The 16,547-nt window shown below is 39.3% G+C and overlaps 1 protein-coding gene across 1 annotated transcript in view; it reads right to left on the bottom strand.

Annotated features, from left to right (window-relative positions):
* Positions 1-16,547, bottom strand: part of Mnat1 (MNAT1 component of CDK activating kinase) — a 127,278-nt gene that overhangs the window by 37,107 nt on the left and 73,624 nt on the right. The window contains exon 7 of the mRNA XM_075947644.1: positions 7,660-7,781. Coding sequence (XP_075803759.1) covers positions 7,660-7,781 — 122 coding nt within the window. The remainder of the gene's footprint in view (positions 1-7,659; positions 7,782-16,547) is intronic.

Below are 16,547 nucleotides of genomic sequence, written 5' to 3' on the forward strand. Positions count from 1 at the left end.
AGTATATCCTTCACTAGTTTACTTTCTATTTTCTTCCCTTTCAGAAATGGATACAAGCTGGGATGGGGGTCCAGTTGTCAGAGTGCTTGCCTGCCAGTGTAACGTGCTGAGCTTGGTCCCTCAAACATAAAATGTGGTGGCTCAAGTCTCTAATTCCATCACTTAAAAGGTGAAAGGAAGCAAGAGGATCAAGCTCAAGGTCATCCTTGGCTAGCGCAGAGTTGAAGGTCAGTTTGGGTTACGTGAGATCTTGTCTCAAAAAAAAATCAACAGCAAACATAGATATAATCTACAATGTGAAAGCATGAAAGATTAAGAAATCCTCAATACATCATTTTTAAATACCTCAGTACTGTATACACTGAAGCTTTGAAGAAGATTGGGTAAATTATGTGTAACAAACAAAGCCACTTTCAGAGTCAAGAAAAGGACAGAGTCAACACCAAGCCTTAACATCTTAACTTTAACCAAATGAAAGATAAAGCCTTTAAATACAAGTCTTCCTGAGGAAGAATGACAGTTTCTTAGCAATGCTCTAGAGCTCCAGAACTGTAAAAGTAAAAGCTGGATGTGTTGATACATGCCTGTTTAATAAGCATTCAGGAGGCAGAGGCAGGAGGACTGTGAGTCTGAGGTCAGCTTGGAATACCATATTGAGAAGCTGTCAAAGAAGAGGGTGTGAGGAGGTAGGAGGAGGCACAGTTAGGGAGAGAAAGATTATGTTCAGGAATACAGAAACCAAGAATGGTAATAGGCGTTGAAATATTACCTAAAATATCACCAAGCAAATACAAAGTACAACAGAAAGACGCTTCTCCTACCCTGAAATATTTCAGAATGAAAAGCGAGCCCTGGTGGTCAAATAATACACATTTTACCATTTTATTGGTGATTTTCCTTTCAAAAACACAATCCCTTACAGGAAATTCTGTAGGAGTGTTTTCAGAAGAAATGAACATTTCAATCAGCAGTCTGAGTACAGAAGATTCACCTCACCCAATAACCAGCTCAAACCAGGAAGAAAATCAAAGAAGGCAAGTTCATTCTACGCTGGAACAAAGACATTTATCTTCTATCTTCAGATGCCAGAAGTCCAGGTTCTCAAGTCTTGCCATCAGGACTTGAACCCTGTTATCAACTCCATCACGTCCCACCTGCTCATTCTCAGGCTTTTGGCCTCACACCAAGACTCAAATCAACTGCACTGTTCTCAGTTCTGAAGACTCAGTGAATTGTTCTTCTGCTAGGTTTGGTACTCCACCATCATAGGAGCCAATTCCCAATAGAGATCTCATCCGCAAACTGTGTATCCTTGTTGGTTCTTTGGCAGTAGAAAACTCTGGCTAAACAATCCACTAACAGAGCTGGGTGGTGGAGCACGCCTTTAATCCCAGCACTCCTGTGAATTCGAGGCCAGCCTGATCTACAAGAGCTAGCTCCAGGACAGGCTCCAAAGCTATAGAGAAACCCTGTCTCGAAAAAACAAAACAAAACAAAAACACTACTGAGAACTCAAGAACAATGGCACTGGGTTTCTGATCCTACTGCACGTACTGGCTTTGTGGGAGCCTAGGCAGTTTGGATGCTCACCTTACTAGACCTGGATGGAGGTGGGTGGTCCTTGGACTTCCCACAGGGCAGAAAACCCTGATTGCTCTTTGGGCTGACAAGGGAGGGGGACTTGATTGGGAGAGGGGGAGGGAAATGGGAGGCGGTGGCAGGGAAGAGACAGATATCTTAAATAAATAAATAAATAAATAAATAAATAAATAAATAAATAAATAAATAAATAAATGTGAAAAATAAAAACAAAACAAAAAAAAACAATCCACTAACAGATCTGATAATGTATTTTTATTGTTAGTTTTAGGCCAGAATATTAAGAGGCATTTTCTTCTGTTTTGTTCATTGCTATTTTCTTGGCATCTAACACAGTAAATTGTCCCACAAGTAAATATGTCATAAATAAATGCTGAGTGATAAACAAGTGAACAACAAAACAAAGTTACTGCTAAAAACTTCACTGCTTCTCAAAAAAACTTGAAAATACTAAAAAGTTTCATTTTCCAATGAAAATCTTATAGCGTCTACAGGGGCTAACAAATTTCCTACTGAACTTGCTTCTTTGGAGTCCTAGTTAAAAAAAACAACAACAACTGTATTTCACTGTGTTAATTTATTACGGAAGCTGCTTTTCTGAGATTAATTTTAGAATATATCTCATTACATATTTTTAATTAGCATTATGATTTAATATTGTTAAAGTCTTAACTACAAAAATATGATTCTGGAACAGACTGCATAATTACATTTCCTTAGTGACCTTGAAATCTCGTGAGCATTTACTCTAGACTAAACAGCTTCCTTCAGCTGCCCTGTGTCTGACTGTTGATGAAAGACGCTTGTTTGAAACTGCTTCAAGCAGAAACATATTTTTCCATGATTGCATAAAAAGAGACTTAAAGAGCACCAGACTACAGCCAGACTAGGAGCTAAGACACAAAGGTTCATGGTGATGTGTGGTGATGTGTGAGTTGACTTCTAATTCAAATACCAACAAAAACAGATGAGAGAGAGAGAGAGAGAGAGAGAGAGAGAGAGAGAGAGAGAGCCCAAGCTAGCTTAAAAATACTTCAATGACCACAATACAGTATAATATAAATTATGTTAATATATACACATACTTCAATTATTTTTGTTATTTTTGTTTGCCTATATTTTTGATTTTATGATGCTTCCAAGGACTTTGTATTATTTTAAATAAGCAGTATACTTAAAAATTGTTTGTCTGTTTTAGAGGAAATCACATCTTACTACCAACAAGTAAAGCCCTTGACTAGAAATAGTACCTGTCAAACTCTACCTTGAAGACATTAGCAATAGTTAGGTGCCTGAAAATTCCTTTCTATTGTTGTTGCTTTTGTTTTTTGAGATGGGGTTTCTCTGTGTAGCTCTAGCTGTCCTGAAACTCAATCTGTGGACCAGGCTGGCCTTGAACTCATACATAGAGATCCACTTGCCTCTGCCTTCCAAGTGCTGAGGCTAACGGTGTGTGCCGCCACCACCACCAGACAAAGCAGTCAATGGCATGATTTCATTTGTGGCTGTACATGCTATGCATTTGTCAAAACTCATGGAAATGTACACACAAAGTATATATATGTAAATGTATACTTTAATGAATCTTTAAATAAATTCTCATTTTTAAGTAACAATGTTTTAAGACATTCTAGATTACTATCAATTATTTCATTAACAAAAACCTGAATTAATCCATTTAAAACAAATTTAAGAACCAAGAATCAGCCTTTTCTAAATACTACTTTAAGCAACTACCTAGAAATATAAAGACCATTTGCTATTAATTTTTTAAATACTCTGCAAGTATACCAACACATGCATAAATGTACTCAATAAAAATAAATGTAAAGTATGTGGGCCAGCAAGATGATTCAGCTGGTAAGTGTCCCTGCCTATCTGGGTTTAGTCCCAGGGACCCACTAGGACAAAGAAAAGAATCAACTTCAGGAAACTGTCCTCTGATTTCCATGTGTAAGCACATATGCAAGAGTGTGTATGCACACACAATACTAAATAATAACATATTTTTAAAAGGAGATATTCACATGGCTCTAATCAGAGACTGAGCATTTATTCCCCGGCTTCCCAGACCCAAATAATCACAACACTGTTTGGCCATCATTCAGATATAATCCTAGCTAGCTCTTACATCTTAAAATTAACCCAATTTTTATTAACTGTGTATTGCCACGAGGCTGTGGCTTACTGGTAAGGTTCTAGAGTCTTTCTCCTTTGGCAGCTACATGGCATCTCCCTGGCTCTGCCTTCTTTCTCCCTGCATTCAGTTTGGTTTTCCTGCCTACCTATATTCTGCCCTACCATAGGCCAAAGCAGCTTGTTTATTAACCAATAGTAATAAAACATATTCACAGTATACAGAGGGGAAATCTCACATCATATGGCCACTGAACATTGAAACATAGTCAACTCATTACTTTGGAAACATCCACTGCAAGTGTAATGCGTGTCCACCTGCAATCACTCATATAGTTACTATTACACAGCAAATGCTTGTAGGAATAATAAAAAAATGGAATACTGGTAATATATTCTTATGGAAAATAGCTCAGCTTTGGTGGAGAACAGGATGGAAGTTCCTCATACAAAAACTAAAAGCTAACTAGCAAATGACCCAACAACGTTACTTTGGATATCATCTAAAAGCAATGAAAGCAGGGCACCTATAATAAACACCCTAACTGAACACCCAGGTTCACAGAAACACTATTTATAATAACCCAGAGATATAAACAACTCAAATGCCCAGAGAGAGAGATGAGTGGATAAAGAGGTATATACATAGACAACATGCCATTATTTAACTTGAAAAGGCCTGTTATACATCTCAACAGGACAGACGTTTGAGGACATGATGCTATCTATGTGAACTAAGCCATCCACTAAAGACAGAGTCTAGATTCTATATGATTCTATTTATGAGGTACTTAAGAGTAGTCAGACTACAGAGACAAAAAGGCACTGAGAGGAAGGGGGATTAGGGTATCGTGTTTAATACAGTTTCAGTTTTGCAAAATGAAAAGTTCTGGAGATAGACAGTACAGACGGTTGGCTGCGCAACAAGATGAAACTACTTAACAATACGAAATTAATTGTCCACTGAAATTTGTTAAGGTAGACTACTGTATATATCTGTTACCTCACCTTTAAAATGGTCATTTAAAGGGTTTAACATGAAATCAGAGGTGTAGTAAAAACAGAAAACAAGGATGAAGAAATATTTGAAGAGGTAATAGCAAAATTAAATAATAAAATCCAGATCTTAGAAACTCAAACTTTTAACACTTAATAAAATTCAATAACGTTTTAAATTGAGTTCTTTGGCTACACGAGACACAATTTAAGTGCTCAGTAGAAAGTGACCAGTGGTCACCACACTGGGCAGTATAGACCTACAGCATTTACATCATTACAGAAATTTCTACTGCCTAGTTAAAACATTTACATTTAACATTTTTTGAAAGATTTGTTTATTAATTGTATGTGTATGTGTGTATACCTGAGTATATGTATATGCATCCTTGTGTCAGTACCTGTAGACACCAGATGCACAGGTAGGTGGCTCACAATCCAATTTGGGGGCTAGCAACCCAACGAGGGTCTGCTGTAAGAGCAACAAGAGCTCTTAACTGCTGCACCATCTCTCCATCTGATAACTCCTGATATCATTGAGATTATATGTTATAAGGCTACTTTCTATATTTTCCTTATTATTTTTCTTTTCCTACTTTTCCTTCACTAGACATTTTATTTTCCCATTTTCATGTATGTGGCTGTGGCACATGGTGTGTGTGTGTGTCTGTGTGTGTGTGTGTGTGTGTGTGTATGTAAATGTTTACATGTGGGTGTACAAATATGTGGAGGTCAAATGTTGATGTCAAAAATCATCCTATCACCCTTCTACCTTATTCAATGGGCAGGGTCTCTCAGTCAACTCCAGAGCTTGCCGATATGGTTAGTCCCATTAGTCAGATTGTTCAGGGATTCCTTATGTATGCCTTCTGAGGCTGGAATTACAAGCGGGTTACCATACCCATCTGCATTTACATAATACCTGGGAGTCTTAACTCTAGACTTCATGATCTTGCATGCTCTTTAACTGAGGAGCCATTTTCCTTGTTCTAATTGCAACTTTTATGAACCCATTGTTTTCTGTTATTGTCTGTACTGTTAATTATTCCTGGTTTCTTTTGTTATTTTTTGGTAGCTCTCCTTGGTTTTATAGCACACTCTCACAATGACAATGTGCAGATGTGACAACAGCAAACTTTCTTCTCCTTCTTCTTCTTTCACTGCTACTCTGAAGTCACTGAGATGGCTTAGAGGACAAAGGTGCCTGTGCCAAAGCTGATGACCTGAATCCAAGGTGGGAGAAGAGAACTGAACCCCCACCCACTGGCACTGTGGTGCTGTGGTGTTTTTTTTTTTCTCTCTCTCTCAATAAGTAAGTATTTTTTTTAATCCAAAACATTTTAACTTTCCATGTAATAAGCCATGATCATTTCCATGATCTCATAAATGTAGCTTTTGTAACAAATTTATTAGAAAATGTTAAACTCTTTAACAGAAGCAGCATTAAACGCCTAATCTTTATTGACATGAAAGATTCTAAGGAAAGATGAAAATGATAGTTCTGGTTGTTGGTAATTCAGGCAAAGATTTTCTAACCCAACATCTGTGTTACATGTAAGTTTTCTATGTCATAAAATATAATATTCTTGGGGCAGAAGAATAATATCTCAGTGGATAAAGAGCATGGGGGATCTGAATTGAATCACTAGAACACATATCACAATCCAGATGTGGTCGTACCTGCTAGGAACTCACTGCAGAGGTGATGACAGGTATAATCCAGATGTGGCTGTACCTGCTAATAACCCACAGTGGAGGGAGGTGATGACAGGCTAGCCTGACCCGCGATTCCCAGGTCCCAGTGAGGTATCTTGTCTCAGAAAACAGTGCAGACAGCTCCTTCTGGTCACCTCTGGCCTACACACACACACACACACACACACACACACACACACACACACACACACGCAGCAGCACACACATATGCACAGACACAATCTCCCTAAAATACATGCTTATCTTATCTCATTCGGCTTTAACTTTTAGTGTATAGGACAATTATTTAATAAATTTGTTACCTCCAGGGGAGTTTTAGATTTTCCTGTTCTGTTGACTTCACATTGGAGGTTGTAGGACTTTAAGAGAAGACAGAACTAAATTTTATCTATCCTTAAGAGTTACCCAATACCAAATAATTAAATAGTATGCCATTTTTACTTTAGGTACTATGGAACCTCAATAGCCGTATGTAGAACACGGTGCACCATCCTTAGGTGTAGGTTTTAACTGGAGGACACCGTAGGTTTTGCTGTGCTTCCTGTTCCCAGTCTCTGCTGATGGACTCGCTGGTGTTAATCATGTGGCCTCACTGTGTGTGTTCTTTCCTTTCACATTATTCCTGAATCAGTCTCCTATTCAACAGTTTACACTGAACACCCAGACGGAACCATGACTTCCTCCACCTAGCTCATCTATGTCTGGCCTTCCCAACGGAATACAGACCCCATTTGCTCCCAGGAGAGACTGTCTGCATTATTCACAAAAGCCATGATCTCAATTCACTTTCCAAAAGAATACATGCATACACTATATCCTTTGAGACCTCGTCCAGTCCTATATTTCACCTACTGACAAAATATTTTGTGGCTCAGCAAAGAGAGTGATTAAGTCTCCCAATTTTTATGGAAGATGCTGAATTAAAATTTTTATTGATCTATTATTTACTGAGGTAATCCTTAATTCAAACAAGTGGTAAGCTAAACCAGTCACTCAGCTATGGCTGCAAATGACAGCCTCACAAAGAGAACTGCTTTCAGCCCTAACCTCAAGAATCTAGCACATACACTGAAAAGTCAAGATGTTAAATAGAACTCAACGTAGTACTACTGACTTTTAAGAAATGAGATTAAGTTTTGTAAAGCAACCCTAAGAAAAACAGAATGTCCGTTACATCAGCTCCTCTCTATGGAAAGTGTTTCTGATGCTTACCCAAGTCTTCCCAACATCTCCAGGTCAGGAACCTGAGGTCCACAGGTCTCTATCTGCAGGGGCTGGTACTCATAGAGAGCCTCTTCAAGTTTCTGGATCGGTGCTAAAGAAATCTGTTGACCCTAAAGAGTAATGGAGGACATTCATTTTAATAGTATTTTCATATTGTTATTTGTAGTAATTTTAAAGATGAATTTCTCTGTTAAAAAGAACAGTCATTAGGGGCTGAAGAGAGCACAGCAGTGAAGATCATTTGCAGCTCCTGTAAAGGACCTAAGTTCAATTCCCAGCACCCATGTTGGGCAGCTCACAAATGCCTGTAACCCCAGCTCCAGAGGGTCCAATGCCCTCTCCTCGTCTCTGAGGCTGCTGCACTTACATGCACATTCCACACACTGCCACACATACACAGATAATTAAAATATAAAATAAAATATTTTAAAAATTAAAAAATAGCTATCAGCCTTATGATTCTGTGGGTAAAATGCATTTCATCACAAAGCACATTCTATAACATCCAGTCGTACAATTTATGAAGGAAAATGAAATTATAATGAGGAAATTTAGTGGAGGAAAATGAAATCCACCAATAAATGCAAAATTTTGCCTTAATCAGTACTATTTTTTAGTATCCATAGAGCTAATCAAAATATAAGCATAGGCCAATCTTATATATTTCAATTTTTATAAGATACTTTCACAGATTTAATGATCAGGTTTTTTTTAAAGTTCTAACTAGGGAAAGGAGCTAACAAAATAAATTTTGGAAAACCATCACATAAATATCTTAGGTCTTTATAATAAAATCAGGCTTACCAAATGAGTACTATATGCACATATATACACCTATGATGTAAAAAATAATTAATGATCAAAAACTCAATTCAATTGAACATCTAGGTACTTTTCAAAGAAGAAAGAACTACTAGGTATCACATCTGAATACAAGGACACAAAATCAAATGCCACTCAGCCATCTAAGTATGCTTATATACAATGTACTTATTTATCATTTGCTTGGGAAAGGACTCTCTGACTTATAGAAATCTCTATTTCTTAATAAGGTGTATGATTTCTGATTCTGATAGTTTTCATCATTTCTCTAATTTACAACTTTTTACAAAGGATGACACAGAATATGTATTTCAAGACATGAATTTTAGCTTTCTTAAGTCACTGCAGTGGGAAAGCATGTACTAAAAATACTGGCAACAACATCTGAGTTGCTGACACTGTGGTGTCCTACCATTTATTCTCTGAAGGAGGGAGAGATGTCAACCACAACCTTAGAATAATTCAGTATAGCCAATACTTTGGTACTGCAACTTTATGTTATCATCTACATAGTTCACATTCAAGATCTATGTAATCAAGTTAAAAGTCTCCCCCCACCTCACAGAGAGAGAGAGAGAGAGAGAGAGAGAGAGAGAGAGAGAGAGAGAGAGAGAGAGAGAGAGAGAGAGAATGAGAATAATCTGGGAGTCAGGAACAAGAGCTGCAATAAACAGACAGAGACTGTATTAGGGCTTTATACCCTCCCTGCCATCTTTATACCTGTATTTAATATCCAATGTCAAGTTAATAGGCCATCTCTGCCCTGTGTTGTTCTCTCATCCCTCCCTTCCTTCCCCTTCTTTCTATTCTTTTCTTTTAATAGGCTTTCCCAAAGAATACACGCTGGCCTTGATTGCAGGCTCACCTGTCTCAGCCTTCTGAGATGAGACTGTTAAACGTTATTTGATTACATTTTTTTCCTCTCTTTCATTTAACCCTGAGCAAGGACTCTCTCATTGCCTGCCCCTGTCACCAGCGCCCTCTTTTCATCTACCTTTCCCTCCTTGATGTTTACAGACTCAATACTAATCGCTAGTCTTACTCTTTCTGATGGGAAATACTGATTGCTAACTTGGGACTCCAGAGTAACCAAGGAGAAAAGCCTCTAGGCAGATCTGTAACGGATTCCAGACTAGGTTCACGGAGGTGAGAAGACTCACTCTAAGTGTGAGCAACATCATTCTGCCTCCAGCTCCTCATGCCATGACTTCTCCACCATTGACAGACTGTAACCTCAAACCCTCTGAGCCAAAACAAATTATCCCTTCCTCCCTAAAATTGTTCCGGTCAGGCTTTTGTCACAGCAACAAGACAAGCAACTAATACAAACTGTTTTCCTAGAGATCAGTCTGCTTCTGCCTCCTGAGTGCTGGGATTAATAGGACAAAAAGTATAGATCCATCTCCAGGGAATATCCTGTCTCCTAGTGAAGACATACATCCAAAAATTAAATGCCTGCAAATCCAATTTAAAAACGCTTCATTTCACCCAATGGACACAGGGATGGTTCAGCACATTAAAATAAATAACATGTAAACAGACTCCAAAACAGAAATCACAGTAGTAACTCAACAGATAAACAGAAATCACAGTAGTAACTCAACAGATACAGGCAAGTATTTTGAAAGAATCCAACATTCCTTCATGTTAAAAGTTCAGAAGATATAAGAAACATGGGGAACACATCTCAGCATAATAAAGGCTGCAAATGACAAACCTATAGCCAACGTTGAAAGTGGAAAAACTAAAGACACTTCCAGTAAAATCAGGAACAAGACAAGGGTGTCCACTTTTTCCACAATTACTCAGTATCATGCTTCAAAATCCTGGCTAGAGAAACAAAACAAGGAAATCAGCCAAAATTAGGAAAGTAAGACGATAAAGTATCCTTATTTGCAGATATGACTTTATGCACAAAAGATCCTGAAGACCCTACCAGAAAGTTCATGGAACTGATATATACTTTATAGTGGCAGTATATAAAGTTAACATAGAAAAACCAGTAGCTTTTCTATATACCAATAACATGTCAAGAAAGAAATCAGGAAAATAGCTTCATTCACAGGTCTTTCAAAAAAAAATGAAATAAATAAATAAATAAATAGCTGGGCGGTGGTAGCACACACCTTTATCCCAGCACTTGGCAGGCAGAGGCAGGTAGATCTCTATGAGATCGAGGCCAGCCTGGTCTACAGAGTTCAGGACAGCCAAGGCTACACAGAGAAACCCTGTCTCAAAAAGAAGAAAGAGGAAAAAAAATGGAAAGACTTAACTAAGAAGTGAAATACAAGCCTTCTACAATAAAAGACTGAAGGAGAAAACTGAAAAAAACAGCAGAGACCTCCTATGATCATGGACTGGGGGCATCAATAGTGTCAAAATGGCTATATCACCAAAAGTAATCCAACATATTCCAGCTAATTCCCATCAAAATTTCAATGCCATTCGTTTTAAGTTTAGCATTATTTAAGATTACTTTTATCTATTAATTATGTGTCTGTGTACTTGTGAATGCAGACATCCACGGAGTTCAGAAGAGGGTGTCAGATCTCCTGGCGCTGGAGTCACAGGGGATCGTGAATAGCAGTGTGGATTATGGATGTTGGAACCCGAACTCTGATCCTCGGTAAGAGCATTAAGTTCTCTTTATCACTGAACTAGTTTCTCAATGCTATTCTTCATAGAAATAGAGAAACAAAACTTTAAAATCCATACAGGAGCACAAAAGACCAGAGATAGGCAAAGCACTCTGAGAAAAACAATGCTGAAAGTACTGCAACACCTAACTCCATGCTGACATGGCAGCAAACCCAGCATGCTGCTGCCTCAAAAACAGATGCACAGATCAACAGAACGGCCCACGGGACCCCAGTATAAAGTCACATAGCCACAACCACCTAATTTTTTAGAAAGGTGCGAAAAATATACAATAAATGCTAAATAACTTCCTTTACAAATCACGCTAAAAACCAAAGAACAAGGACCTTAATACAAGACCTGAAACTTTGAAACAATTAAGAGAAAAAAGTAAGGAAGCCCTGTAAAATATAGGCATAGGTAAGGACTGCTGAGTAGGGCTCTAATCATTTAAGAAACAATGCCAACAACAGGAGAGTGGACCTCCAGGCAATTGGAAAGTCTGCTGCTGCTGAGTGAAGGACAGCCTGCAGGACAGAAGAAAACCCTTGCTATCTACACACTCGACAAAGGGTTCATATCTTCAGCATATAAGGAACTTAAAACCTCAGAAAAAATCAAATAGCTCGGTGTTGGGGAGTATTATTTTCAAGTGTGTGACTTTTGTTTACACTGCATTTGTCTAACTCTGTAAAGCTGTGATTCTTTGCCTGTCTAAAACACCTGAAGGTCTAATAAAGAGCTGAATGACCAATAGCGAGGTAGGAGCAAGAATAGGTAGGGCTGGCAGGAAGAGAGAAGAAATAGGAGAAACGAGTAAAAGAAGGAGGGCGCTAAGGGCCAGTCACCATGACAGCCACAGAGTGTGATTGAAAGTAGGATATACAGAAGTAAGGAAAGGAAAAAGCCCAGAGGAAAAGGTATTCGGGATAATTTAAGAAAAGCTGGTAAGAAAAAAGCCAAGCTTCAGTCAGGCATTCCTAAGAATAAGCCTCTGTGTGTGATTTATTTGAGAGCTGGGTGGTGGGACCCCAAAAAGCCTAAAAGGAGTAAAAACAACAACAATCCAATCAATAAATAATGAATAAAATGAACACACAGTTCTCAAAAGGCGAAATAAAACGAGTATCAAACACACGAAACACTTTTCAACCTCACTAGCGAATAGAGAATACATATCAAAACCACAGGGTGATTCCACCCACCCCATTAGAATGACAATCATGAAGAATGCAAACACTCAGACCCAGCAGCTCACAACCATCTGTACTCCAACACAGGCACCTGCTTCACACAAACATATCCAAATGGATGGACACACACTATTCAAATATGTGTGTGTCTATAAAATAAATCTTTAAGAATACAAATAACAAATGCTGGCAAAGACATAAATAAGAGGAAAACTTGTATAAAAAAAACTGCCAATGGGAACAAACTAATCCAGAAACTATAGAAATCAGTATGAAGATCACTAAAAAAAACAAAAAACAAAACCCTAAAAATCTACTATATGACCCAGTGATACTTCTGGGTATTTAACTAAAGAACTCTAAGTCAACGTGCTATAGAGAGACCTGCACATTAATGTTTGTTGCAGCACCCATCACAGTAGCTAAGTTATAGTACCAACCTATGTGTTTATCAACGGAGGAATGGATAAAGAAAACACAGTATATAAACAATGCAATTTTTTTTCAGCCAGGAATATATACATATTAGAGTACTACTCAGCAATAAAAAACAAGGACTTCTTGAATTTTGCATGCAAATGGATGGAAATAGAAAACACTATCCTGAGTGAGGTAAGCCAGACCCAAAAAGAGCAACATGGGATGTACTCACTCATATTTGGTTTCTAGCCATAAACCAAGGACATTGAGCCTATAATTAGTGATACTAGAGAAGCTAAATAAGGAGAACCCAAAGAAAAACATATAGGCATCCTCCTGAATATTAACCTTCAGCAGGTGATGAAAGGAGACAGAGACAGAGACCCACATTGGAGCACAGGACTGAAATCTCAAGGTCCAAATCAGGAGCAGAAGGAGAGAGAGCACAAGCAAGGAACTCAGGACCGCGAGGGGTGCACCCACACACTGAGACAATGGGGATGTTCTATCGGGAACTCATCAAGGCCAGCTGGCCTGAGTCTGGAATAGCCTGGGATAAAACCGGACTCTCTGAACATAGCGGACAATGAGGACTAATGAGAACTCAAGAACAATGGCAATGGGTTTCTGATCCTACTACATGCACTGGCTTTGTGGGAGCCTAGGCAGTTTGGATGCTCAACTTACTAGACCTGGATGGAGGTGGGGGTTCCTTGGACCTCCCACAGGACAGGGAACCCTGATTGCTTTTCGGGCTGGGGGGGGGGGACTTAATTGGGGGAGGGGGAGGGAAATGGGAGGCGGTGGCGGGGAAGAGACAGAAATCTTTAATAAATAAATAAATTTATAAAAAAAATAAAGAAAGAAAGAATCAAGGTATGCCATCTGCAGGAAAACAAATACAAATGAAGACAATCACATTTAAGTGAATTGAGCCACTCTCACGGTGACAAATGTCATATGGTTACTCATTTGTGGTTTCTAGATTTTATATGTATTTATAAGAAATCATGAATGTAAATATAACATGCAAGTAGGAATGAAACCATCTAGATGATCAAAAGGAAAGGGTGGAGGGACAGTAAAAAATAGGAAGGGAATCATGGAAAGATGTGTTCAACTTATATCCCATATTTAGACAAAAACTTAGTACAGTGCCATATACAATGAACAGACACAATGACATTTTTTAAAAAGAGAATCAAAGGGATAGAAAAGTCAGTATGTGAAAGAATGGGACAGTGCGGCTTACACTAGAATAGGATAGAGACTCCATGCAGTGCATTGGGAAGAACAGCAAAACTACCAGAGCAACATGTTTTACCTTCTGACAGTAAAAAACGTAAGTAGGGAAGAGCAGTCAGCAGGAACGGTGTCAAGACGAAACCGCATCAGTGCAGACAGCCTGAACTACATTCAGAAGGATGTCAATGCTAATTTGAAATGCAAATAGTAAGAAACAAAAGCTTGCAAGCCAATACTGGAACATCTTCTCTCCATCACAGAAAGCGTGTTTGATATGACCAGTCCACAGGCAGATGCTGTCACACACCTTTTCTAAGAGAGCACACACCATGTACTCCAATGAACAAGAGCCCCTCCTCCAAGTCTGGAGGAACGTGTGGAGCTGGCACTAATGATTGGTGTGACTGAGTATGAGATCCAGACTTGATTCAAGAAGAATTCACAGAATGTTCAAGAAAAACTGCCAGAATCAAGTGGAAGCTTTAAAGATGTTTCTGGGTCCACCCGTTCCTATGGTTACTTATCTGTCCTTGCCTCTGCTAAAGTAGAGTCCATGTCTCCAGGCACATTCACAGTGAGTTCCATTCCAAACTCAACCACAGCCTGCAAGCTTCTCTCCATGATGATCAGGCCATAGGAGATGCTCGGGGTAGTTCCCAAGAGATCCTGCTTGACGGTCAGGCCCCTGCTGCAGCTCCTGATTCTGTTTAACCCATAGTAGCTGAAGCCCAGACTTACGTAGCAGAGAATGAATGGCCAGCCACTGTGGAAGCTCCTGTTCCTGCCACAGCTGTAGCTAGAGTCCCAGATGTTGCTCAATGCCTACATTCAACTTCTGAGCAGCTCAGTGAGTGGGCACAAGAGGATCTGGACACGTGGGAGGACTTGTAGACATGGAGTTCAATTCTGAGCCCACAATACCTGTCAACCGGGCACAGCCCAGTCAAGGTTCATGCCCTTTACCTCAGGATTCTGGAGAATGATGATCTGTATTAGTGTCAGACCACTCTGGTCCATATACTTAGAATATTTCCAAACAAATTAAAACACTGATTAAGTATTGTGTTATGTGTTAGTTGAAAATATTTTCTGCAAGCACTCTTTAACATTTTTCTTGTTAGAATAGCTATTTGTATGGATTTCTTCTTTTTTGCAAATATTTCAATGTATGATTGCCTGCATGCACTGTCTAGGGCCTGGAAGGCCAGAAGAGGACTGAGGACCTCCTTGGGAGTAAATCTTCACAGTTGAGAACTTGGAAGTGGGTGCTTGGAAGTGAACTCAGGTTCTGTGCAAGAGCAGCAAGTGCTCTTCACCACGGGCTCTCTCGTTAGTTCCATAGAGCAAGAAAGGTTTTAAATCATGTGTGGGAATCCCTTTCACATCCCATAATACACAGAGTCCATTGTAATAAAACATTCCCTTAGCTTAATATATATTTGAGGGAGTCAAAGAGATACTACTGCCCCTGCTTTTGATTCTTAAGATTAAAAGTAAGCCTTATATTAGTGATTAAATACACTGTAGAAATGTTTCAAAAAAAGCACAAAACTAAAACCTTTTCCATTTTTATCATTGTTGTCATACAATAAACAAAAGGCTTTGGAGATAAACAAATTTAATGAGCAGAGCCACAGAAAAGCATGCAACCTGGAGAGTGTGTTTAATCACTACTCTCGGGAGAGATGGGTAGATGGCTACAAACCATACACTCAACAATATCTTACTTGCCTGAATACACCATCCATTACTCCTGTAAGAGCCAGCTTAGAACCTAAGTATGCAAGAGTCAGGACCAGAGTTCAGCTCCCCAGCACGCACAGGAACGCAAGGTGAGTCAGGAGGCCCACATGTAATCCCAGCATGGGGGGCAGAGGCAGAAGATCCTTGGTCTCTGGGTTTAACAGAGAGCCTTGACTAACATATGAGATAGAAAGTAATCATGGAAGGCACTTGACATCAACTGCAGACCTTCACAGACACACATGCACACATGTACATGCCCACACACAACCATTCATGGACATCACATATACATATATCTTATACGTGTATATGTATGTGTGCAAATCAGCTTCTGCCTTGCAGAGTTTTTATTTCAGTAATCATGGAGTATAAGGAAATCATTTCTAATTGTAGTTCTCCGCGCCCCCCCCCCCCCCCCCCCCCCCCGCCGCCACAACCAAGACAGGGTTTCTCTGTGTGGTTCTGGAGCTTGTCCTGGAACATACTCTGTAGCCCAGGCTGGCCTTGAACTCAGAGAGATCCACCTGCCTCTGCCTCCCACCACAGCCTGGCTTTCTACTTGCATTTCTTAAGGTCATTCAAATAACACAGGAAAGAACAATGGCAGGCAGGTGCTCCTCTCCCGAAGGTAAATCTGTAAATTCTACAGAGCACGTGGCACTGCTATTGAAACTGGGATCCCGAGCCTTTCACTCTCCCCACACTGAGTCACCTCAGTTCTAGGGCTACTTCCCGAGACAGGATCTACAGGAAGTCATTGAGAAAAATTAAACAAGGTATTTCTGTAGTTTCTATTTTGGTAAGTGTCCTAAT

The sequence above is a fragment of the Microtus pennsylvanicus genome, chromosome 14 (assembly GCF_037038515.1).
Source record: "Microtus pennsylvanicus isolate mMicPen1 chromosome 14, mMicPen1.hap1, whole genome shotgun sequence".
Classification (NCBI taxonomy): domain Eukaryota; kingdom Metazoa; phylum Chordata; class Mammalia; order Rodentia; family Cricetidae; genus Microtus; species Microtus pennsylvanicus.